We start from the raw sequence: 25402 nt of genomic DNA, 5'->3' as shown, positions 1-25402 counted from the left end.
CCTCTCATCACAACCCATAACACCTCACCCTCTCATCACAACCAATAACACCTCACCCTCTCATCACAACCCATAACACCCCACCCTCTCATCACAACACAATAACACCTCACCCACTCATCACAACCCAATAACACCTCACCCTCTCATCACCATCACAACCCAATAACACCTCACCCTCTCATCACCATCACAACTCAATAACACCTCACCCTCATCACCATCACAACCCAATAACACCTCACCCTCTCATCACCATCACAACCCAATAACACCTCACCCTCTCATCACCACCCAATAACACCTCACCCTCTCATCACCATCACAACCCATAACACCTCACCCTCTCATCACAACCCATAACACCTCACCCTCTCATCACAACCCAATAACACCTCACCCTCTCATCACAACACAATAACACCTCACCCTCTCATCACCATCACAACCCAATAACACCTCACCCTCTCATCACAACCCAATAACACCTCACCCTCTCATCACAACTAATAACACCTCACCCTCTCATCACAACCAATAACACCTCACCCTCTCAACACAACCCATAACACCTCACCCTCATCACCATCACAACCCAATAACACCTCACCCTCTCATCACCATCACAACCCAATAACACCTCACCCTCTCATCACCATCACAACCCAATAACACCTCACCCTCTCATCACCACCCAATAACACCTCACCCTCTCATCACCATCACAACCCATAACACCTCACCCTCTCATCACAACCCATAACACCTCACCCTCTCATCACAACCCAATAACACCTCACCCTCTCATCACAACACAATAACACCTCACCCTCTCATCACCATCACAACCCAATAACACCTCACCCCTCTCATCACAACCCAATAACACCTCACCCTCTCATCACAACTAATAACACCTCACCCTCTCATCACAACCAATAACACCTCACCCTCTCAACACAACCCATAACACCTCACCCTCATCACCATCACAACCCAATAACACCTCACCCTCTCATCACCATCACAACCCAATAACACCTCACCCTCTCATCACCATCACAACCCAATAACACCTCACCCTCTCATCACCACCAAATAACACCTCACCCTCTCATCACCATCACAACCCAATAACACCTCACCCTCTCATCATCATCACAACCCAATAACACCTCACCCTCTCATCACAACCCAAAAACACCTCACCCTCTCATCACAACCCAATAACACCTCACCTACTCATCACAACCCATAAAACCTCACCCTCTCATCACAACCAATAACACCTCACCCTCTCATCACCATCACAACTAATAACACCTCACCCTCTCATCACCATCACAACCAATAACACCTCACCCTCTCATCACCATCACAACCAATAACACCTCACCCCTCTTATCACCATCACAACCAATAACACCTCACCCCTCTCATCACCATCACAACTAATAACACCTCACCCTCTCATCACCATCACAACCAATAACACCTCACCCTCTCATCACCATCACAACCAATAACACCTCACCCTCTCATCACCATCATAACCCAATAACACCTCACCCTCTCATCATCATCACAACCCAATAACACCTCACCCTCTCATCACAACCCAATAACACCTCACCCTCTCATCACAACCCAATAACACCTCACCCTCTCATCACAACCCAATAACACCTCACCCTCTCATCACAACCAATAACACCTCACCCTCTCATCACAACCAATAACACCTCACCTCACCCTCTCATCACAACCCATAACACCTCACCCTCTCATCACAACCCATAACACCTCACCCTCTCATCACAACCCATAACACCTCACCCTCTCATCACCATCACAACTCACCCTCTCATCACAACCCATAACACCTCACCCTCTCATCACAACCCATAACACCTCACCCTCTCATCACAACCAATAACACCTCACCCTCTCATCACAACCCATAACACCCCACCCTCTCATCACAACGCAATAACACCTCATCCTCTCATCACAACACAATAACACCTCACCCACTCATCACAACCCAATAACACCTCACCCTCTCATCACCATCACAACCCAATAACACCTCACCCTCTCATCACCATCACAACCCAATAACACCTCACCCTCATCACCATCACAACCCAATAACACCTCACCCTCATCACCATCACAACCCAATAACACCTCACCCTCTCATCACCATCACAACCCAATAACACCTCACCCTCTCATCACCACCCAATAACACCTCACCCTCTCATCACCATCACAAACCATAACACCTCACCCTCTCATCACAACCCATAAAACCTCACCCTCTCATCACAACCCAATAACACCTCACCCTCTCATCACAACACAATAACACCTCACCCTCTCATCACCATCACAACCCAATAACACCTCACCCTCTCATCACAACCCAATAACACCTCACCCTCTCATCACAACTAATAACACCTCACCCTCTCATCACAACCAATAACACCTCACCCTCTCAACACAACCCATAACACCTCACCCTCATCACCATCACAACCCAATAACACCTCACCCTCTCATCACCATCACAACCCAATAACACCTCACCCTCTCATCACCATCACAACCCAATAACACCTCACCCTCTCATCACCATCACAACCCAATAACACCTCACCCTCTCATCATCATCACAACCCAATAACACCTCACCCTCTCATCACAACCCAAAAACACCTCAACCTATCATCACAACCCAATAACACCTCATCCTCTCATCACAACCCAATAACACCTCACCCTCTCATCACCATCACAACCCAATAACACCTCACCCTCTCATCACCACCCAATAACACCTCACCCTCTCATCACCACCCAATAACACCTCACCCTCTCATCACCATCACAACCCATAACACCTCACCCTCTCATCACAACCCATAACACCTCACCCTCTCATCACAACCCATAACACCTCACCCTCTCATCACAACCCATAACACCTCACCCTCTCATCACAACCCATAACACCTCACCCTCTCATCACAACCCAATAACACCTCACCCTCTCATCACCATCACAACCCAATAACACCTCACCCTCTCATCACAACCCATAACACCTCACCCTCTCATCACAACCAATAACACCTCACCCTCTCAACACAACCCATAACACCTCACCCTCTCATCACAACCCATAACACCTCACCCTCTCATCACAACCCAATAACACCTCACCCTCTCATCACAACCCAATAACACCTCACCCTCTCATCACAACCCAATAACACCTCACCCTCTCATCACAACCAAATAACACCTCACCCTCTCATCACAACCAATAACACCTCACCCTCTCATCACAACCAATAACACCTCACCCTCTCATCACAACCCATAACACCTCACCCTCTCATCACCATCACAACCCATAACACCTCACCCTCTCATCACAACCCATAACACCTCACCCTCTCATCACAACCAATAACACTTCACCCTCTCATCACAACCCATAACACCCCACCCACTCATCACAACGCAATAACACCTCATCCTCTCCTCACAACCCAATAACACCTCACCCTCTCAACACCATCACAACCCAATAACACCACACCCTCATCACCATCACAACCCATAACACCTCACCCTCTCTTCACAACCCATAACACCTCACCCTCTCATCACCATCACAACTCACCCTCTCATCACAACCAATAACACCTCACCCTCTCATCACCATCACAACCCAATAACACCTCACCCTCATCACCATCACAACCCATAACACCTCACCCTCATCACCATCACAACCCAATAACACCTCACCCTCTCATCACCATCCCAACCCAATAACACCTCACCCTCTCATCAGCATCACAACCCAATAACACCTCACCCTCTCATCACCATCACAACCCAACAACACCTCACCCTCTCATCACAACCAATAACACCTCACCCTCTCTCACAACCCATAACACCTCACCCTCTCATCACAACCCAATAACACCTCACCCTCTCATCACAACTAATAACACCTCACCCTCTCATCACAACCAATAACACCTCACCCTCTCAACACAACCCATAACACCTCACCCTCATCACCATCACAACCCAATAACACCTCACCCTCTCATCACCATCACAACCCAATAACACCTCACCCTCTCATCACAACCCAATAACACCTCACCCTCTCATCATCATCACAACCCAATAACACCTCACCCTCTCATCATCATCACAACCCAATAACACCTCACCCTCTCATCACAACCCAAAAACACCTCAACCTCTCATCACAACCCAATAACACCTCATCCTCTCATCGCAACCCAATAACACCTCACCCTCTCATCACCATCACAACCCAATAACACCTCACCCTCTCATCACCATCACAACCCAATAACACCTCACCCTCTCATCACCACCCAATAACACCTCACCCTCTCATCACCATCACAACCCATAACACCTCACCCTCTCATCACAACCCATAACACCTCACCCTCTCATCACAACCCAATAACACCTCACCCTCTCATCACAACCCAATAACACCTCACCCTCTCATCACAACCAATAACACCTCACCCTCTCAACACAACCCATAACACCTCACCCTCTCATCACAACCCATAACACCTCACCCTCTCATCACAACCCAATAACACCTCACCCTCTCATCACAACCCAATAACACCTCACCCTCTCATCACAACCCAATAACACCTCACCCTCTCATCACAACCAAATAACACCTCACCCTCTCATCACAACCAATAACACCTCACCCTCTCATCACAACCAATAACACCTCACCCTCTCATCACAACCCATAACACGTCACCCTCTCATCACAACCAATAACACCTCACCCTCTCATCACAACCCATAACACCTCACCCTCTCATCACAACCCAATAACACCTCACCCACTCATCACAACCCATAAAACCTCACCCTCTCATCACAACCAATAACACCTCACCCTCTCATCACCATCACAACTAATAACACCTCACCCTCTCATCACCATCACAACCAATAACACCTCACCCTCTCATCACCATCACAACCAATAACACCTCACCCCTCTTATCACCATCACAACCAATAACACCTCACCCTCTCATCACCATCACAACTAATAACACCTCACCCTCTCATCACAACCCAATAACACCTCACCCTCTCATCACAACCAATAACACCTCACCCACTCATCACAACCAATAACACCTCACCCTCTCAACACAACCCATAACACCTCACCCTCATCACCATCACAACCCAATAACACCTCACCCTCTCATCACCATCACAACCAATAACACCTCACCCTCTCATCACCATCACAACCCAATAACACCTCACCCTCTCATCACCATCACAACCCAATAACACCTCACCCTCTCATCACCACCAAATAACACCTCACCCTCTCATCACCATCACAACCCAATAACACCTCACCCTCTCATCACAACCCAATAACACCTCACCCACTCATCACAACCCATAAAACCTCACCCTCTCATCACAACCCAATAACACCTCACCCTCTCATCACAACCCAATAACACCTCACCCTCTCATCACCATCACAACCCAATAACACCTCACCCTCTCATCACAAACCAATAACACCTCACCCTCTCATCCCAACCAATAACACCTCACCCACTCATCACAACCAATAACACCTCACCCTCTCAACACAACCCATAACACGTCACCCTCTCATCACAACCCATAACACCTCACCCTCTCATCACCATCACAACCCATAAAACCTCACCCTCTCATCACAACCCATAACACCTCACCCTCTCATCACAACCAATAACACCTCACCCACTCATCACAACCCATAAAACCTCACCCTCTCCTCACAACCCATAAAACCTCACCCTCTCCTCACAACCCATAACACCCCACCCTCTCATCACAACGCAATAACACCTCATCCTCTCATCACAACCCAATAACACCTCACCCACTCATCACAACCAATAACACCTCACCCTCTCATCACAACCCAATTACACCTCACCCTCTCATCACAACCCAATAACAGCTCACCCTCTCATCGCAACCAATAACACCTCACCCTCTCGTCAACCATCACAACCCAATAACCCCTCTCATCACCATCACAACCCAATAACCCCTCTCATCCCCATGACAACCCAATAAAACCTCACCCTCTCATAACCAGCACAACCCAATAACTACCCAGCCCTCTCATCACCCCAACCCAATAACCCCTCACTATCACAACCCAATAACACCTCTCCCCACCATCACAACCCAATAACCCCTCTCCCCACCATCACAACCCAATAACCCCTCACCATCACAACCCAATAACCCCTCTCCCCACCATCACAACCCAATAACCCCTCTCCTCACCATCACAACCCAATAACCCCTCTCCCCACCATCACAACCCAATAACCCCTCTCCCCACCATCACAACCCAATAACCCCTCTCCTCACCATCACAACCCAATAACCCCTCTCCTCACCATCACAACCCAATAACCCCTCACCATCACAACCCAATAACCCCTCACCATCACAACCCAATAACCCCTCTCCCCACCATCACAACCCAATAAACCCTCACCATCACAACCCAATAACCCCTCTCCTCACCATCACAACCCAATAAACCCTCACCATCACAACCCAATAACCCCTCTCCCCACCATCACAACCCAATAACCCCTCTCCTCACCATCACAACCCAATAACCCCTCTCCTCACCATCACAACCCAATAACCCCTCACCATCACAACCCAATAACCCCTCTCCCCACCATCACAACCCAATAACCCCTCTCCTCACCATCACAACCCAATAACCCCTCACCATCACAACCCATAACCCCTCTCCCCACCATCACAACCCAATAACCCCTCTCCTCACCATCACAACCCAATACCCCTCTCCCCACCATCACAACCCAATAACCCCTCTCCCCACCATCACAACCCAATAAACCCCTCTCCTCACCATCACAACCCAATAACCCCTCTCCCCACCATCACAACCCAATAACCCCTCTCCCCACCATCACAACCCAATAACCCCTCTCCTCACCATCACAACCCAATAACCCCTCTCCTCACCATCACAACCCAATAACCCCTCTCCCCACCATCACAACCCAATAACCCCTCACCATCACAACCCAATAACCCCTCTCCCCACCATCACAACCCAATAACCCCTCTCCCCACCATCACAACCCAATAACCCCTCTCCTCACCATCACAACCCAATAACCCCTCACCATCACAACCCAATAACCCCTCACCATCACAACCCAATAACCCCTCACCCCACCATCAAAACCCAATAACCCCTCTCCCCACCATCATAACCCAATAACCCCTCTCCCCACCATCACAACCCAATAACCCCTCACCATCACAACACAATAACCCCTTACTATCACAACCCAATAACCCCTCTCCCCACCATCACAACCCAATAACCCCTCTCCCCACCATCACAACTCAATAACCCCTCTCCTCACCATCACAACCCAATAACCCCTCTCCCCACCATCACAACCCAATAACCCCTCTCCCCACCATCACAACCCAATAACCCCTCTCCCCACCATCACAACCCAATAACCCCTCTCCTCACCATCACAACCCAATAACCCCTCACCATCACAACCCAATAACCCCTCACCCTCACAACCAAATAACCCCTCACCCTCACAACCAAATAACCCCTCACAATTAAATAACCCCTCACACTCACAACCAAATAACCCCTCAGCTTGAGACATGACAGTTTTACAGTGGCTGTGTTTGATCATGGACAAAAATACTCTAGTCTAGCACAGGGTTCCCAAACCTGGTCCTGGGCCCCCCCTGGGTGCACGTTTAGGTTTTTGACTGAGTACTACACAGCTGATTCAAATAATCAAAGCTTGATGATGAGTTGGTTATTTGAATCAGCTGTGTAGTGCTCAGGCAAAAACCTAAAAGTGCACCCAGGGGGGGCCTCAGGACCGAGTTTGGGAAACGCTGCTCTAGCAGACTACATCAACTTGAGGTTCCTGAGGTTCATAGTTTAGTTTGACGTCCTCTTGCTGTGAGACAACTGCTGACAATAACGTTGACAGGCAGTATTTGAAGTATTTGAACATGGTACTCCTATGTTCTATAGTAAGAGCTAGGCCTTCCTGGTAAATACCACATCAACAAAAATGACCAGAACAATAACCTTCGGGAAACATACCATTACCTATTTATTGTTTTGGTTATTGGATCTCTCATTCACTAATGGTGTCTGATCATAGATAGACATTAAAACTGCATGATAAAGCATATTTGAGTATTCAGATAGCAAGTTCACTTTATATAGCAACACTACCTATTCTGAGGTTCTCCAGGTTTAAGGTTAACCTTAGCCAGGAACTGATACACACCTTACTAGTCTTTTCCAGTAAGGAGTCCACCTGTGGTAAATACTTTATCCAAGCCTTATAGATAGTAGAAATGTAATGAATAGGCCTATTCTGAGCTTACCTCTCTTAGACGTGGCCTGTCTCACCCGCCAGACTGTCTTGTGGATCTCAAAGTTGTAATTTGAAGGCAGAGCGCGGATGGCCTCCTGTAACTCTGGGTCTTGCAGGATTTCATCAGGAATTTGATTGGCCACCTGCCGTGGTCCTCGTACTTGGGGAAGAATCAAATCATTTTACTGTAGGAGATAGTTGACAAATACAGACAAGACAGGAGGCTTCAGATAAAATACGGTGTAGGGGCATAGTCTGTTATGATTATTGATAATACTTTACATTAAGTTACTCTTATGAGTTGTTACATATTGTTTTGATAAGTGCTTTGAAATTCCAGTCCCTATTCCTCTTGTATAGGCCTAATTATAAAAACCACAACTCCATATACAATTACAATCCAGTCATAACAAAACGTTAATACAATGCTGTTGTATTTTATTACAGCATAACTAGGAGCAACCTATTGCGAAGCGGGGTTCCCCAACTGGTCTCCCATGTTTTCTGAGCAGATGACGAAAGTTAGACCCAGGACCTTAAAGATATTTAAAAACGTGTTCTATCATTTTCATATATTTCGTTCATGTAGATAAGTATCAAGTAAGTTAGCTAGCTAGCTAATCACTTTTTCAAACCATTTGAGTCAGTTTTCCTTGTCATTAGCTGCATCATAATTCTTTATTCATTGTGGCAATTTATTACACCTTTTTTTCAAGCATGTCCCGTACACCACGTTCTTGGTTATTTGTCGTGTGATAGCATTAATATAACAGAGACTCATATTTACCGGTTGGTTTTTTAGCTGGAACGACTTGCGTTTCGACCGTGGGCGCCGCCATATTTCCGGTACATGTGGGAGTCAGAAAGGCAGCAGTAATCTAATGCAGAAGCCATCGTTGCAGGCGGAACAATCGATGTGAGATAATCGAGCTGCCTGTCGCTGTCTGTGGATCTGAATTTCTATTAACACGAAATCATAGAAAATGTCGCATTTGTTCAGAATGGAATAGAAAATATATGCTTTTTATTTCATTAACAGTAAGCTTCATTTTTAGTAACATTATCAAATCAAACTTTGTAGGCCTACTGTTCTCTTCTCTTTCCCCATCACAAGTTACAGATGTCTGATTTTAATTTGAGCCAGTGTACTGCAGCAGGAAAATAATCTTGCAGCAACAGGAAATGTGAATTATTATGTGGATTATAATTAATGGACATTTGTGTAGGGGTTGATTCATTTGTCATTCCAGCAAATCAAGACTGAAATTTCAAAGTGGAAATTACAAACTTCAAATGCTAATTTAAAACTAAAACACACTACAAGTTTGCTAATGAGTGGTGCAGCGGTCTAAGGCACTGCATCTCAGTGCAAAAGGCATCACTACAGTCCCTGGTTCAAATCCAGGCTGTATCACATCTGGCTGTGATTGGGAGTCCAATTGGGTGGTGCACAATTGGCCCAGTGTTGCCGGGGTAGGCCGTCATTGTAAATAAGAATTTGCACTTAATGGACTTGTCTAGTTAAATAGCAACAAAAAGGTGATCAAATTAAGATCTTACATCTGTATGAATAGACCTCCTGTCTGTGCCATTGATGTTCAGTGAGAATCTGGCTACAAATGAGACAAGGAAGGGACAGAAATGACTCACAAAATGTTATGCCTACAAGAATTGGGATAGCTGCAGTGAAAATGACACTGCCTTATTTAGCAACAACATTTCTGATGTTCCCTGCTGCTTATTTCTTTCTTACAGTATGTAAAATAGGCCTATAGCAAGCTACCTTTCTTGAAAGAAAATGTTTAAGACAATGGTGTCAACTCCTGCATTTTCTTCCATGCTATTGAAGTCTTCCATTAATTATGTTGCAAAGTTGTAATTGTAAGTAGGGTCACAACCCACTGGGCACAGATGTCAATTCAACGTCGATTCCATCTTGGTTCAACGTAATTTCTTTGAACAATGTTGATTCAACCAGTGTGTGGCCAGTGGAAAGGCTCATGATCATGGAAACAGTGTTATCTTCTATCTGCAACCATTGTTATGAGTTCTCTTACCATTTCAACAGTAATCATTGAGACTAATTGGCTGTGAAAGTTTCTCTTCCTGGGAAAACTACAGTCAAAGTCACACTGTGGTACAGGGCACCAGCAGCACAGTAACAGGCCTCCAGCCTCCAAGATCTATCAGCTGGTACCGAAGGATCATTCTAATTGTACAGTGCCTTCAGAAAGTATTCAGACCCCTTGACTTTTTCCACATCTTGTTACGTTACAGCGTTATTCTAAAATTCATTAAATAAAGCGAAAACAGGTTTTTAGACATTTTTGCTAATTTATTAAAAATAAAAAACAGAAATACCTTATTTACATAAGCATTCAGACCCATTGCTATGAGACTCGAAATTGAGCTCAGGTACATCCTGTTTCCATTGATCACCCTTGAGATGTTTCCACAACTTCTACAACTTGATTGGAGTCCACCTGTGGTAAAATCAATTGATTGGGCATGATTTGGAAAGGCACACACCTGTCAAGCAAGAACCAAGCCACGAGGTCAAAGGAATTGTCCGTAGAGCACCGATACAGGATTGCGTCGAGACACAGATCTGAGAAAGGGTACCAAAAAATGTCAGCAGCATTAAAGGTCCCCAAGAACACAGTGGCCATCATTCTTAAATGGAAGAAGTTTGGAACCAACAAGACTCTTCATAGAGCTGGCCGCCCGGCCAAACTGAGCAATCGGGGGAGAAGAGCCTTGGTCAAGGAGATGACCAAGAACCCGATGGTCACTTTTTGCCAAAAGGCACCTAAAGGACTCTCAGACCATGAGAAACAAGATTCTCTGGTCTGATGAAACCAAGATTGAACACCTTGCCCTGAATGCCAAGCGTCATGTCTGGAGGAAGCTTGGCACCATCCCTACAGTGAAGCATGGTGGTGGCAGCATCATGCTGTGGGGATGTTTTTCAGTGGCAGGGACTGGGAGACTAGTCAGGATCAAGGGAAAGATGAACGGTGAAAAGTACAGACAGATCCTTGATGAAAACCTTATCCCCATCAATTCATCATGTTTTCAGTAATCACCAATCAGTCCCTATCTGATTTAGGACTAGTGTGCTCTGGCCCAATTGGATGACAGATAAACAACCATCACCATTAAAGGGTAAGTAGCCCTACACTGCTTTCTTACCAAAACATAAAAACACAAGCTACACATTTTTCCCTGAGAGAGAGAGAGAGAAATGGCCAAGGAATTGGCATACTAGTCCTCCTCAGATCCTCAAAAGGTTCTACAGCTGCACCATCGAGAGCATCCTGACCGGTTGCATCACTGCCTGGTATGGAAACTGTTTGGCCTCCAACCGCAAGGCACTACAGAGGGTAGTGCGAACGGCCCAGTACATCACTGGGGCCAAGTTTCCTGCCATCCAGGACCTCTATACAAGGAGGTGTCAGAGGAAGACCCTAAAAATGGTCAAAGACTCCAGCCAACCTAGTTATAGACTGTTCTCTCTGCTACTGCACGGGAAGCGGTACCGGAGTGCAGTTCGGGGCGGGGCTCAATGTGGGCAGAGTCAAACGTTTGACCCCACCCACCGGTTTCTTTGTCGGGCTCAATGTGGGCGGTATCAAATGTTTGACCCCGCCCACTCTTGACCCCACCCAATGTTTTATTTTGTCCAAGGTTTGACAGTCACAAACTGAATACAAACACACAAGTTTGTGCAAGGCACATGTTGAATACAAATGTATTTCATTTTTGAAGATCGTAAGAAATATTATATAAAGTGGTACCAGCACATGTGTTGTAACACTTTTTACTTCATGCTATATTTGAGACAAGCTACTGATATTGTTGCAGTGAACAACAGACTTGTTATGTATGTCATGTACTGTTACAATTGTGTTTGTAATTACATTATTTCAGTTACTACCTATCCTGATTTATAATGCTATTTACTTTCCTCATAAGAATGGAGACAGACTATACCATATAGACATACTGACAAGCTGAATGTGCTTTGTACATTAAGTTATACCAGCTCCAGTAAAGAGATCAGAGACTCGGCTGAGAGTAATTTTCTTGTTGTCAACTGCCTCCACATAGAACATCTCATAATCTCTCTGTAACATGAATGGTTCCTCGAGGAGAACATTTTCATCTTCATCCAGGCCATCATACAACCTAGTTCTTTAAGGGTTGTAATGCGGTCTTCCCCGTCCATCCCAATACACTAGCGAGGGAAATGGTGCCTTTAAATGTTTGGAGTTCACCTTGCTGCCTCTAGGGTGTCCCTTAGAAGAATATCTGCTTAGCGTTCACATCACCTTGCTGCCTCTAGGGTGTCCCTTAGAAGAACATCTGCTTAGAGTTCACATCACCTTGTTGCCTCTAGGGTGTCCCTTAGAAGAACATCTGCTTAGCGTTCACATCACCTTGCTGCCTCTAGGGTGTCCCTTAGAAGAACATCTGCTTAGAGTTCACATCACCTTGTTGCCTCTAGGGTGTCCCTTAGAAGAACATCTGCTTAGAGTTCACATCACCTTGCTGCCTCTAGGGTGTCCCTTAGAAGAACATCTGCTTCCTTGAAGAAAAAGGAAGAATAAATATTAAGAGTAGTGCCTCATTGGGTGATCAAGTCAAATTACACCCCACTTTCACAATACCACCATGCAAACAAAAGCCACTATTACTAAAGGGATTTTCAGTGATATCTAGAACTACTCAACAAGTCATCACAACTATTATATCTTGCCATGCATCAAGTTTTCAGCATTACACACAGTAGACTACATACCCAGTTCACAGCTCCCAGTTCGCCGTGTATTTTGTTTTCAGTATCGTCTAGAAAGAAAACAGATTGTGGTCATTAAGTAATGTAATGGAACCTCTAGGGATGTCTGTACAAGAATGCACCTTACTTTAGCTAATAGCCTATACAGTACCTGATCCTGCAGAGCTGGATGCTGATGTGACCTGCTGTGACTTCATGGGGGGAAGTCTTTTACATCATTCTGAAATATATTGGAGGTGGGGGGGTTAAAGTCTTTAAACATTGGTTTAAGACTATACCAAGGATCTTTCTTTTTTAAAGTGTGATATTACTGCTGTTGTCGTCCAATCATTATTGTTACTATCGACAGTGTTTTATTTTGTTTGTTTCATTGTTATTGACTTGACAGTTTATTCCAATTTCTTTGTTCTTGTTTTTTATTTGTACTACTTTTTTTCGGCTATGACATCATCTACCTGTAGTGTGTTTTGTTTTCGCCGTCTTTTTCGATCTTTCAACCTCTCTTCTTCAGACCTTAGTGAGTGAATGACATACATACAAAAATATATTCAGGTCAGTATGACTACAGTGAAACAAGTGATTTTAAGGATGCAAATGAAGCGTTTTTATAATGTTCAAGACTTACGGCATGGGAAAGTTCTGCAGGAGAATTAGGCACCAACATCGCCTAATTTGCTGCATGTTTTCCTTTGAAAAAGAAAATCACACAATCGGATGGGTATCCAAAAAAAACTTATATCCACTAGCGATGAGAATTTTATAATTTATACATACTTCAGTGAATTCACACTGTGCTTCCATTGCAATGTACAGAGCGTACTGTAAGTTAAGAAAAAGTAGATTGTTAAAGTTTGATAGTTATGATAACAACAACAATAATGATAATAGTAAATAATAATAATACCCCCCCAGGAATATATTTCAGGATGTAGAAGACATCCCCTCAGGAATGTATTTCAGCATGTAGAAGACATCCCCCCAGGAATATATTTCAGGATGTAGAAGACATCCCCTCAGGAATATATTTCAGGATGTAGAAGACATCCCCTCAGGAATATATTTCAGGATGTAGAAGACATCCCCCCCAGGAATATATTTCAGCATGTAGAAGACATCCCCCCAGGAATATATTTCAGGATGTAGAAGACATCCCCTCAGGAATATATTTCAGGATGTAGAAGACATACCCCCAGGAATATATTTCAGGATGTAGAAGACATCCCCCCGGGAATATATTTCAGGATGTAGAAGACATCCCCCCCGGGAATATATTTCAGGATGTAGAAGACATCCCCCCCAGGAATATATTTCAGGATGTAGAAGACATCCCCCCAGGAATATATTTCAGGATGTAGAAGACATCCCCCCGGGAATATATTTCAGGATGTAGAAGACATCCCCCCCAGGAATATATTTCAGGATGTAGAAGACATCCCCCCAGGAATATATTTCAGGATGTAGAAGACATCCCCCCAGGAATATATTTCAGGATGTAGAAGACATCCCCCACAGGAATATATTTCAGGATGTAGAAGACATCCCCCTGGGAATATATTTCAGAATGTAGAAGACATGCCCCCAGGAATATATTTCAGGATGTAGAAGACATCCCCCCCCAGGAATATATTTCAGGATGTAGAAGACATCCCCCCAGGAATATATTTCAGGATGTAGAAGACATCCCCCCCAGGAATATATTTCAGGATGTAGAAGACATCCCCCCAGGAATATATTTCAGGATGTAGAAGACATACCCCCCAGGAATATATTTCAGGATGTAGAAGACATCCCCCCAGGAATATATTTCAGGATGTAGAAGACATCCCCCCAGGAATATATTTCAGGATGTAGAAGACATCCCCCCCAGGAATATATTTCAGGATGTAGAAGACATCCCCCCAGGAATATATTTCAGGATGTAGAAGACATCCTCCACAGGAATATATTTCAGGATGTAGAAGACATCCCCTCAGGAATATATTTCAGGATGTAGAAGACATACCCCCAGGAATATATTTCAGGATGTAGAAGACATCCCCTCAGGAATATATTTCAGGATGTAGAAGACATCCCCCCAGGAATATATTTCAGCATGTAGAAGACATCCCCCCAGGAATATATTTCAGGATGTAGAAATCCCCTCAGGAATATATTTCAGGATGTAGAAGACATACCCCCAGGAATATATTTCAGGATGTAGAAGACATCCCCTCAGGAATATATTTCAGGATGTAGAAGACATCCCCCCGGGAATATATTTCAGGATGTAGAAGACATCCCCCCGGGAATATATTTCAGGATGTAGAAGCCATACCCCCCAGGAATATATTTCAGGATGTAGAAGACATCCCCCCAGGAATATATTTCAGGATGTAGAAGACATCCCCCCAGGAATATATTTCAGGATGTAGAAGACATCCCCCCCAGGAATATATTTCAGGATGTAGAAGACATCCCCCCAGGAATATATTTCAGGATGTAGAAGACATCCTCCACAGGAATATATTTCAGGATGTAGAAGACATCCCCTCAGGAATATATTTCAGGATGTAGAAGACATACCCCCAGGAATATATTTCAGGATGTAGAAGACATACCCCCAGGAATATATTTCAGGATGTAGAAGACATCCCCCCCAGGAATATATTTCAGCATGTAGAAGACATCCCCCCAGGAATATATTTCAGGATGTAGAAGACATCCCCCCGGGAATATATTTCAGGATGTAGAAGACATCACGCCCAGGAATATATTTCAGGATGTAGAAGACATCCCCTCAGGAATATATTTCAGGATGTAGAAGACATCCCCCCAGGAATATATTTCAGCATGTAGAAGACATCCCCCCAGGAATATATTTCAGGATGTAGAAATCCCCTCAGGAATATATTTCAGGATGTAGAAGACATACCCCCAGGAATATATTTCAGGATGTAGAAGACATCCCCTCAGGAATATATTTCAGGATGTAGAAGACATCCCCCCGGGAATATATTTCAGGATGTAGAAGACATCCCCCCGGGAATATATTTCAGGATGTAGAAGACATCCCCCCGGAATATATTTCAGGATGTAGAAGACATACCCACAGGAATATATTGCAGGATGTAGAAGACATCCCCCCCAGGAATATATTTCAGCATGTAGAAGACATCCCCCCAGGAATATATTTCAGGATGTAGAAGACATCCCCCGGGGAATATATTTCAGGATGTAGAAGACATCACCCCCAGGAATATATTTCAGGATGTAGAAGACATACCCCCCAGGAATATATTTCAGGATGTAGAAGACATCCCCTCAGGAATATATTTCAGGATGTAGAAGACATCCCCCTTGGGAATATATTTCAGGATGTAGAAGACATCCCCCCCAGGAATATATTTCAGGATGTAGAAGACATCCTCCCCAGGAATATATTTCAGGATGTAGAAGACATACCCCCAGGAATATATTTCAGGATGTAGAAGACATCCCCCCCAGGAATATATTTCAGGATGTAGAAGACATCCCCCCAGGAATATATTTCAGGATGTAGAAGACATCCCCCCAGGAATATATTTCAGGATGTAGAAGACATCCCCCCCGGGAATATATTTCAGGATGTAGAAGAAATACCCCCCAGGAATATATTTCAGGATGTAGAAGACATCCCTCCCAGGAATATATTTCAGGATGTAGAAGACATCCCCCCCAGGAATATATTTCAGGATGTAGAAGACATCCCCCCCAGGAATATATTTCAGGATGTAGAAGACATCCCCCCAGGAATATATTTCAGGATGTAGAAGACATCCTCCCCAGGAATATATTTCAGGATGTAGAAGACATCCCCTCAGGAATATATTTCAGGATGTAGAAGATATACCCCCAGGAATATATTTCAGGATGTAGAAGACATACCCCCAGGAATATATTTCAGGATGTAGAAGACATCCCCCCAGGAATATATTTCAGCATGTAGAAGACATCCCCCCAGGAATATATTTCAGGATGTAGAAGACATCCCCCCGGGAATATATTTCAGGATGTAGAAGACATCACGCCCAGGAATATATTTCAGGATGTAGAAGACATCCCCTCAGGAATATATTTCAGGATGTAGAAGACATCCCCCCAGGAATATATTTCAGCATGTAGAAGACATCCCCCCAGGAATATATTTCAGGATGTAGAAATCCCCTCAGGAATATATTTCAGGATGTAGAAGACATACCCCCAGGAATATATTTCAGGATGTAGAAGACATCCCCTCAGGAATATATTTCAGGATGTAGAAGACATCCCCCCGGGAATATATTTCAGGATGTAGAAGACATCCCCCCGGGAATATATTTCAGGATGTAGAAGACATCCCCCCCAGGAATATATTTCAGGATGTAGAAGACATACCCACAGGAATATATTGCAGGATGTAGAAGACATCCCCCCCAGGAATATATTTCAGCATGTAGAAGACATCCCCCCAGGAATATATTTCAGGATGTAGAAGACATCCCCCGGGGAATATATTTCAGGATGTAGAAGACATCACCCCCAGGAATATATTTCAGGATGTAGAAGACATACCCCCCAGGAATATATTTCAGGATGTAGAAGACATCCCCTCAGGAATATATTTCAGGATGTAGAAGACATCCCCCTTGGGAATATATTTCAGGATGTAGAAGACATCCCCCCCAGGAATATATTTCAGGATGTAGAAGACATCCTCCCCAGGAATATATTTCAGGATGTAGAAGACATACCCCCAGGAATATATTTCAGGATGTAGAAGACATCCCCCCCAGGAATATATTTCAGGATGTAGAAGACATCCCCCCAGGAATATATTTCAGGATGTAGAAGACATCCCCCCAGGAATATATTTCAGGATGTAGAAGACATCCCCCCCGGGAATATATTTCAGGATGTAGAAGAAATACCCCCCAGGAATATATTTCAGGATGTAGAAGACATCCCTCCCAGGAATATATTTCAGGATGTAGAAGACATCCCCCCGGGAATATATTTCAGGATGTAGAAGACATCCCCTCAGGACTATATTTCAGGATGTAGAAGACATCCATCCAGGAATATATTTCAGGATGTAGAAGACATCCCCCCAGGGAATATATTTAAGGATATAGAAGACATCCCCCCGGGAATATATTTCAGGATGTAGAAGACATCCCACCTGGGAATATATTTCAGGATGTAGAAGACATCCCCCCGGGAATATATTTCAGGATGTAGAAGACATCCCCCCGGGAATATATTTCAGGATGTAGAAGACATACCCCCAGGAATATATTTCAGGATGTAGAAGACATCCCCCCAGGAATATATTTCAGGATGTAGAAGACATCCCCCACAGGAATATATTTCAGGATGTAGAAGACATCCCCCTGGGAATATATTTCAGAATGTAGAAGACATGCCCCCAGGAATATATTTCAGGATGTAGAAGACATCCCCCCCAGGAATATATTTCAGGATGTAGAAGACATCCCCCCAGGAATATATTTCAGGATGTAGAAGACATCCCCCCCAGGAATATATTTCAGGATGTAGAAGACATCCCCCCAGGAATATATTTCAGGATGTAGAAGACATACCCCCCAGGAAAATATTTCAGGATGTAGAAGACATCGCCCCAGAAATATATTTCAGGATGTAGAAGACATCCCCCCCAGGAATATATTTCAGGATATAGAAGACATCCCCCCCAGGAATATATTTCAGGATGTAGAAGACATCCCCCCAGGAATATATTTCAGGATGTAGAAGACATCCTCCCCAGGAATATATTTCAGGATGTAGAAGACATCCCCTCAGGAATATATTTCAGGATGTAGAAGACATACCCCCAGGAATATATTTCAGGATGTAGAAGACATACCCCCAGGAATATATTTCAGGATGTAGAAGACATCCCCCCCCAGGAATATATTTCAGCATGTAGAAGACATCCCCCCAGGAATATATTTCAGGATGTAGAAGACATCCCCCCCAGGAATATATTTCAGGATGTAGAAGACATCACGCCCAGGAATATATTTCAGGATGTAGAAGACATCCCCTCAGGAATATATTTCAGGATGTAGAAGACATCCCCCCCAGGAATATATTTCAGCATGTAGAAGACATCCCCCCAGGAATATATTTCAGGATGTAGAAGACATCCCCTCAGGAATATATTTCAGGATGTAGAAGACATACCCCCAGGAATATATTTCAGGATGTAGAAGACATCCTCTCAGGAATATATTTCAGGATGTAGAAGACATCCCCCCGGGAATATATTTCAGGATGTAGAAGACATCCCCCCGGGAATATATTTCAGGATGTAGAAGACATCCCCCCCAGGAATATATTTCAGGATGTAGAAGACATCCCCCCAGGAATATATTTCAGGATGTAGAAGACATCTCCCCGGGAATATATTTCAGGATGTAGTAGACATCACCCCCAGGAATATATTTCAGGATGTAGAAGACATACCCCCCAGGAATATATTTCAGGATGTAGAAGACATCCCCTCAGGAATATATTTCAGGATGTAGAAGACATCCCCCCTGGGAATATATTTCAGGATGTAGAAGACATCCCCCCCAGGAATATATTTCAGGATGTAGAAGACATCCTCCCCAGGAATATATTTCAGGATGTAGAAGACATACCCCCAGGAATATATTTCAGGATGTAGAAGACATCCCCCCCAGGAATATATTTCAGGATGTAGAAGACATCCCCCCAGGAATATATTTCAGGATGTAGAAGACATCCCCCCAGGAATATATTTCAGGATGTAGAAGACATCCCCCCCGGGAATATATTTCATGATGTAGAAGAAATACCCCCCAGGAATATATTTCAGGATGTAGAAGACATCCCTCCCAGGAATATATTTCAGGATGTAGAAGACATCCCCCCGGGAATATATTTCAGGATGTAGAAGACATCCCCTCAGGAATATATTTCAGGATGTAGAAGACATCCTCCCAGGAATATATTTCAGGATGTAGAAGACATCCCCCCCAGGAATATATTTCAGCATGTAGAAGACATCCCCCCAGGAATATATTTCAGGATGTAGAAGACATCCCCCCCAGGAATATATTTCAGGATGTAGAAGACATCACGCCCAGGAATATATTTCAGGATGTAGAAGACATCCCCTCAGGAATATATTTCAGGATGTAGAAGACATCCCCCCCAGGAATATATTTCAGCATGTAGAAGACATCCCCCCCAGGAATATATTTCAGGATGTAGAAGACATCCCCTCAGGAATATATTTCAGGATGTAGAAGACATACCCCCAGGAATATATTTCAGGATGTAGAAGACATCCTCTCAGGAATATATTTCAGGATGTAGAAGACATCCCCCCGGGAATATATTTCAGGATGTAGAAGACATCACCCCGGGAATATATTTCAGGATGTAGAAGACATCCCCCCCAGGAATATATTTCAGGATGTAGAAGATATCCCCCCAGGAATATATTTCAGGATGTAGAAGACATCTCCCCGGGAATATATTTCAGGATGTAGTAGACATCACCCCCAGGAATATATTTCAGGATGTAGAAGACATACCCCCCAGGAATATATTTCAGGATGTAGAAGACATCCCCTCAGGAATATATTTCAGGATGTAGAAGACATCCCCCCTGGGAATATATTTCAGGATGTAGAAGACATCCCCCCCAGGAATATATTTCAGGATGTAGAAGACATCCTCCCCAGGAATATATTTCAGGATGTAGAAGACATACCCCCAGGAATATATTTCAGGATGTAGAAGACATCCCCCCCAGGAATATATTTCAGGATGTAGAAGACATCCCCCCAGGAATATATTTCAGGATGTAGAAGACATCCCCCCAGGAATATATTTCAGGATGTAGAAGACATCCCCCCCGGGAATATATTTCAGGATGTAGAAGAAATACCCCCCAGGAATATATTTCAGGATGTAGAAGACATCCCTCCCAGGAATATATTTCAGGATGTAGAAGACATCCCCCCGGGAATATATTTCAGGATGTAGAAGACATCCCCTCAGGAATATATTTCAGGATGTAGAAGACAACCCCCCAGGAATATATTTCAGGATGTAGAAGACATCCCCCACAGGAATATATTTCAGGATGTAGAAGACATCCCCCTGGGAATATATTTCAGAATGTAGAAGACATGCCCCCAGGAATATATTTCAGGATGTAGAAGACATCCCCCCCAGGAATATATTTCAGGATGTAGAAGACATCCCCCCAGGAATATATTTCAGGATGTAGAAGACATCCCCCCCAGGAATATATTTCAGGATGTAGAAGACATCCCCCCAGGAATATATTTCAGGATGTAGAAGACATACCCCCCAGGAAAATATTTCAGGATGTAGTAGACATCCCCCCAGGAATATATTTCAGGATGTAGAAGACATCCCCCCCAGGAATATATTTCAGGATATAGAAGACATCCCCCCCAGGAATATATTTCAGGATGTAGAAGACATCCCCCCAGGAATATATTTCAGGATGTAGAAGACATCCTCCCCAGGAATATATTTCAGGATGTAGAAGACATCACCTCAGGAATATATTTCAGGATGTAGAAGACATACCCCCAGGAATATATTTCAGGATGTAGAAGACATACCCCCAGGAATATATTTCAGGATGTAGAAGACATCCCCCCCAGGAATATATTTCAGCATGTAGAAGACATCCCCCCAGGAATATATTTCAGGATGTAGAAGACATCCCCCCGGGAATATATTTCAGGATGTAGAAGACATCACGCCCAGGAATATATTTCAGGATGTAGAAGACATCCCCTCAGGAATATATTTCAGGATGTAGAAGACATCCCCCCCAGGAATATATTTAAGCATGTAGAAGACATCCCCCCAGGAATATATTTCAGGATGTAGAAGACATCCCCTCAGGAATATATTTCAGGATGTAGAAGACATCCCCCCGGGAATATATTTCAGGATGTAGAAGACATCCCCCCGGGAATATATTTCAGGATGTAGAAGACATCCCCCACAGGAATATATTTCAGGATGTAGAAGACATCCCCCGGGAATATATTTCAGGATGTAGAAGACATCCCCCCCAGGAATATATTTCAGGATGTAGAAGACATCCCCCCAGGAATATATTTCAGGATGTAGAAGACATCCCCCCAGGAATATATTTCAGGATGTAGAAGACATCCCCCCAGGAATATATTTCAGGATGTAGAAGACATCCCCCCCAGGAATATATTTCAGGATGTAGAAGACATCCCCCCAGGAATATATTTCAGGATGTAGAAGACATCCCCCCCAGGAATATATTTCAGGATGTAGAAGACATCCCCCCAGGAATATATTTCAGGATGTAGAAGACATCCCCCCAGGAATATATTTCAGGATGTAGAAGACATCCCCCCCGGGAATATATTTCAGGATGTAGAAGAAATACCCCCCAGGAATATATTTCAGGATGTAGAAGACATCCCTCCCAGGAATATATTTCAGGATGTAGAAGACATCCCCCCGGGAATATATTTCAGGATGTAGAAGACATCCCCTCAGGAATATATTTCAGGATGTAGAAGACAACCCCCCAGGAATATATTTCAGGATGTAGAAGACATCCCCCACAGGAATATATTTCAGGATGTAGAAGACATCCCCCTGGGAATATATTTCAGAATGTAGAAGACATGCCCCCAGGAATATATTTCAGGATGTAGAAGACATCCCCCCCAGGAATATATTTCAGGATGTAGAAGACATCCCCCCAGGAATATATTTCAGGATGTAGAAGACATCCCCCCCAGGAATATATTTCAGGATGTAGAAGACATCCCCCCAGGAATATATTTCAGGATGTAGAAGACATACCCCCCAGGAAAATATTTCAGGATGTAGTAGACATCCCCCCAGGAATATATTTCAGGATGTAGAAGACATCCCCCCCAGGAATATATTTCAGGATATAGAAGACATCCCCCCCAGGAATATATTTCAGGATGTAGAAGACATCCCCCCAGGAATATATTTCAGGATGTAGAAGACATCCTCCCCAGGAATATATTTCAGGATGTAGAAGACATCACCTCAGGAATATATTTCAGGATGTAGAAGACATACCCCCAGGAATATATTTCAGGATGTAGAAGACATACCCCCAGGAATATATTTCAGGATGTAGAAGACATCCCCCCCAGGAATATATTTCAGCATGTAGAAGACATCCCCCCAGGAATATATTTCAGGATGTAGAAGACATCCCCCCGGGAATATATTTCAGGATGTAGAAGACATCACGCCCAGGAATATATTTCAGGATGTAGAAGACATCCCCTCAGGAATATATTTCAGGATGTAGAAGACATCCCCCCCAGGAATATATTTAAGCATGTAGAAGACATCCCCCCAGGAATATATTTCAGGATGTAGAAGACATCCCCTCAGGAATATATTTCAGGATGTAGAAGACATCCCCCCGGGAATATATTTCAGGATGTAGAAGACATCCCCCCGGGAATATATTTCAGGATGTAGAAGACATCCCCCACAGGAATATATTTCAGGATGTAGAAGACATCCCCCCGGGAATATATTTCAGGATGTAGAAGACATCCCCCCCAGGAATATATTTCAGGATGTAGAAGACATCCCCCCAGGAATATATTTCAGGATGTAGAAGACATCCCCCCAGGAATATATTTCAGGATGTAGAAGACATCCCCCCAGGAATATATTTCAGGATGTAGAAGACATCCCCCCCAGGAATATATTTCAGGATGTAGAAGACATCCCCCCAGGAATATATTTCAGTATGTAGAAGACATCCCCCCCAGGAATATATTTCAGGATGTAGAAGACATCCCCCTAGGAATATATTTCAGGATGTAGAAGACATCCCCCCATGAATATATTTCACGATGTAGAAGACATACCCCCCAGGAATATATTTCAGGATGTAGAAGACATCCCCCCAGGAATATATTTCAGGATGTAGAAGACATACCCCCCATGAATATATTTCGGGATGTAGAAGACATCCCCCCCAGGAATATATTTCAGGATGTAGAAGACATCCCCCCCAGGAATATATTTCAGGATGTAGAAGACATCCCCCCCAGGAATATATTTCAGGATGTAGAAGACATCCCCCCAGGAATATATTTCAGGATGTAGAAGACATCCTCCCCAGGAATATATTTCAGGATGTAGAAGACATCCCCTCAGGAATATATTTCAGGATGTAGAAGACATACCCCCAGGAATATATTTCAGGATGTAGAAGACATACCCACAGGAATACATTTCAGGATGTAGAAGACATCCCCCCCAGGAATATATTTCAGCATGTAGAAGACATCCCCCCAGGAATATATTTCAGGATGTAGAAGACATCCCCCGGGGAATATATTTCAGGATGTAGAAGACATCACCCCCAGGAATATATTTCAGGATGTAGAAGACATACCCCCCAGGAATATATTTCAGGATGTAGAAGACATCCCCCCGGGAATATATTTCAGCATGTAGAAGACATCCCCCCAGGAATATATTTCAGGATGTAGAAGACATACACCCAGGAATATATTTCAGGATGTAGAAGACATCCCCTCAGGAATATATTTCAGGATGTAGAAGACATCCCCCCTGGGAATATATTTCAGGATGTAGAAGACATCCCCCCCAGGAATATATTTCAGGATGTAGAAGACATCCTCCCCAGGAATATATTTCAGGATGTAGAAGACATACCCCCAGGAATATATTTCAGGATGTAGAAGACATCCCCTCCCAGGAATATATTTCAGGATGTAGAAGACATCCCCCCAGGAATATATTTCAGGATGTAGAAGACATCCCCCCAGGAATATATTTCAGGATGTAGAAGACATCCCCCCCGGGAATATATTTCAGGATGTAGAAGACATACCCCCCAGGAATATATTTCAGGATGTAGAAGACATACCCCCAGGAATATATTTCAGGATGTAGAAGACATCCCCCCAAAGAATATATTTCAGGATGTAGAAGACATCCCCCC

The 25402-nt window shown here is 44.0% G+C and overlaps 1 protein-coding gene across 1 annotated transcript in view; it reads right to left on the bottom strand.

The window, feature by feature from the left end:
* dph1 (diphthamide biosynthesis 1) overlaps nucleotides 1-25402 on the bottom strand; it is a 146967-nt gene that overhangs the window by 111625 nt on the left and 9940 nt on the right. Inside the window, 8 exon segments of the mRNA XM_029773206.1 lie at nucleotides 8563-8712; nucleotides 9340-9512; nucleotides 13100-13140; nucleotides 13354-13400; nucleotides 13502-13570; nucleotides 13806-13863; nucleotides 13976-14037; nucleotides 14125-14169. Coding sequence (XP_029629066.1) covers nucleotides 8563-8712; nucleotides 9340-9391 — 202 coding nt within the window. The 5' untranslated portion in view covers nucleotides 9392-9512; nucleotides 13100-13140; nucleotides 13354-13400; ... (2 more) ...; nucleotides 13976-14037; nucleotides 14125-14169.

Source organism: Salmo trutta, chromosome 13 (genome assembly GCF_901001165.1).
Source record: "Salmo trutta chromosome 13, fSalTru1.1, whole genome shotgun sequence".
NCBI classification, from domain to species: Eukaryota; Metazoa; Chordata; class Actinopteri; order Salmoniformes; family Salmonidae; genus Salmo; species Salmo trutta.
The sequence above is the reverse complement of the archived record's forward strand: the minus strand, read 5'-3'. Positions and strand labels throughout refer to the sequence as shown.